Raw genomic sequence first — 3,208 nt, forward strand, 5'->3', positions numbered from 1 at the left:
AGCTCATTTTTTCATATTTGTTTTCCAGAAGTGAAAGATAAAACTTACGGTAATCCAATTGCCAGGAAGTGAATTATACTCAGAATAACGGGGTTTTGTCCCATCTGGGCATATGTAAAAAGGTAGAGACTTGTTGTCTGTTCATTCTTTTGCTATTGAAAGAGATAGCAAATTTTCTCTTTGAATCTTGGCAGCAACCACAGATTTTAATAATGCTTAGTAAGGTTTACAGTTCACTGTGCATATGATCTGCGAAATGCTTTGGCATGCGAAAAGTTTTTTGTTTTTTGTTTAATTACAGGGTGGGGGATTTTATTCAATTGAAAGAAATTTGGACTAGATTTTGGCTGTTTTCTTTGAAACTTTCTCTTCCAACAGTTTTTTGCAGGGTGGGTGGGTGGGAGGGTGTTGGGAGAATAATTGGACAGGAACACTTTCTATCAAGGGGCTCCAAAACCGATTAGGAAGGACCACTTAAAGGATTTTTTTTGTTTTGTTTTAACCCATTGTGTGAAATTGTATAACTGGGCGTAGTGCCCCTTATCCTTTTAAAGCGGGGGTGGGGGGTGGAAATGGGATGAGAATATATATACAGCACCAGAAAGATACTCTTTTTCTTTATGGGATTTTATCCAATTTCAACGAAGAATAAAATTTAAGAAAAATGAAGAGATTGGGAAGAAAAGGTTAGGAAGGGGGTTCAGAAAAGTGGGGAAAAAAATAAGGGGGAGGGAAAAGAACTTCCGATTGCTTCGGTGCGCATAGACAAACGTAACATACAATGATCTCTTACTCTTAGGATTAAAGCACCAGAATCTCGAATCAAAGCCCACAGCTGCTGGAAAAAAAACGGGGCGTCGGGGGGGGGGGAGAGGAATCACGTGACAGGAGAAGAAAACGCGGTAGCAGAACCAGGAGACCGAGCAGTGTCAGGAGGGAAGGTGCCGGGGGAGGCAGGCGCTTCGCAAGCCAACAGTAGCACCAGGAGGCGGAGCTGAGACTCCGAAGTTGGTTCTTCTCTGAGATCCCGTCGGCGGAAAAAAAAAAAAAAAAATCAGCCACCGAGCCGCCAGCGTAGAAGCAACAGATCCCAAACAAGGAGATCTCGGAGAGCTGCAATTTTAGGCTCGGGTTGTTTTTTTTTTGGTTTTGTTTTTAGCACCCGGGAGGAGGGCAGAGGAAGGGGGGGGGTCGCGAGGTCGCAGCCATGCCTGGCCACGGCGGCTCTCCGGCGGCGCAGCTCGGTTTGGCGCGGCTCTGGTGAGCGCTCCTTATGGGGGATCCCGCCGAATAGTAGCGGGCCTCTCCCCCCCTCCCCAGGATCGCCGAGGAGCCGTGCCCCGATGGAGCCGGAAGAAAAAAAGATCTCGGTGTGGATCTGCCAGGAGGAGAAGTTAATCTCGGGCCTTACCAAACGTACCACTTGCTCGGATGTGGTGCGGGTCCTTTTGGAGGAGAGCAAGCAGCGGCGCAGGCGTCGGCAGCAGCAGCAGCAGCAGCAGCAGCAACAGGCATCGCTGCAGGAGTGCGGCGGGGGGATGTTGTCCGGGCTCCCGCAGTCTTACTGCATCGTGGAGAAGTGGCGGGGCTTCGAGAGGATCCTGCCCAACAAGACCAAGATCCTGAGGCTCTGGGCGGCCTGGGGCGACGAGCAGGAGAACGTGCGCTTCGTGCTGGTGCGCAGCGAGGCGTCCTTGCCCAACACCGGACCCAGGAGCGCCGAAGCCAGGGTGGTCCCCAGCAGGGACAGCCCGGGACGCCATGGCTTGGGGGTTGCAGCCCGGGCCAGCCTGGCTTTGAGCCAGGAGCGGCAGCGGCGCGTGGTGAGGAAAGCCTTCCGCAAGCTGGCCAAGATCAACAAGAGGAAGGGGCAGCCGCAACTCGAGGAGCCGCCGGCTAAGGAGGCCCCGGCGGCCGAGAGGATGGAGACTCTGGTGCATCTGGTCCTTTCGCAGGACCACACCATCCGGCAGCAGATCAAGCGGCTCCGCGACTTAGACCGGGAGATCGACCGCTACGAGGCGAGGATTCACTTCGACCGCATGAAGCGCCACGGGGTGAACTACGTGCAGGACACTTACTTGGTCGGAGAAGAGCCGGAGCCCCCCGCGGGAGAGCAGGAGGGAAAGGCTCCCGCAGGGGCGGCCCCCGAGGCGGCGGCGACGACGACGACGCCTCCTTCGGCGGGGGAGTCCGAGAAGCCGGCGGCCGGCAGCGAGGGCTTGGAGGAGTTCGCCTGGAAGTGCGAGCAGGTGGCTCGGGTGCAGGAGCAGTGGCGCCGCCAGGAGGAGCTGATCGAGCATTTGGCCGGCGAGATCCAGGAGGAGCTCAACGAGCGCTGGATGAGGCGGCGCCGGGAAGAGCTGGCGGCCGCCAAGGGCTCCAGCGCCAGCCTCTCCGAGACGGACTGCAACACCACCGAGCTGAGCGGCGGCGGCGGCGGCGAGCTCCACGTGGAGCAGGAGCGCGTCAAGACGCAGCTGAGCACCAGCCTCTACATCGGGCTGCGTCTCAACACGGACTTGGACGCCGTGAAGTCGGACCTGGAATTTACCCAGAGCGCCTGGGCCGATAAAGAGCGCGAGCTTCGGCGCTTGCTCGATTCCCTGGAGTCCTTACACGTGGAGGAGGGGGAGGTGGAGGAGGAAACGGCGGCGGTGGTGGCAGACGAGGGCGAGCGAGGGGACCTCCCTTTCAACACGGGCGACGAGCTGCCCGCCTCGGTCCCGATCACCTCGGAAGATTGGGGTGAGGAAGCCGCCCGGAGTTTGGGCAAAGACCGCGAAGATCGTGAAGACGAGGATTCCGACACGGGTTTGAGCTCTATGCACAGTCAGGACTCGGACTCTGTGCCCGTGTGCGAATCCCTCGTGTAGCTGTTTCCTCTCCCCCCCTCTCCTCCCGGTTTTTTTTTTTTTCCCTTCACATCATCTCAGGGACTGCAAAACTGTTTTTCTCCTTCGGTGCACAAGTTTCCATTGGCGCAAAAATGCTTGGATTAAGAGTTCCTGCTTTTCCTCCTGTTTCTGATTGAGTGCATTACAATACATTGTAACAATGCAGGATCCAATCTGGGTCGGTCACCGGGGATCGTTGTAATGAGCCTGATGGTGGTTCGTTACAGGTCATTTCTGTTCAAATAATTAAATCCTGGAAAATATATATTTGTACAAACAAAAAGCTAGTTTTCTCCATAATTAAATTTCCT

At 55.2% G+C, this 3,208-nt stretch overlaps 1 protein-coding gene across 1 annotated transcript; it reads left to right on the forward strand.

Annotated features, from left to right (window-relative positions):
* The first annotated feature begins 1,343 nt into the window (after positions 1-1,343).
* RASSF10 (Ras association domain family member 10) lies at positions 1,344-2,876 on the forward strand. Its single transcript, XM_015820055.1, has one exon. It carries the CDS (start codon positions 1,344-1,346, stop codon positions 2,874-2,876), a length of 1,533 nt encoding a protein of 510 aa, XP_015675541.1.
* Positions 2,877-3,208: the final 332 nt, after the last annotated feature.

Source organism: Protobothrops mucrosquamatus, unplaced genomic scaffold (assembly GCF_001527695.2).
Source record: "Protobothrops mucrosquamatus isolate PMUCROS unplaced genomic scaffold, P.Mucros_1.0 scaffold1047, whole genome shotgun sequence".
Classification (NCBI taxonomy): domain Eukaryota; kingdom Metazoa; phylum Chordata; class Lepidosauria; order Squamata; family Viperidae; genus Protobothrops; species Protobothrops mucrosquamatus.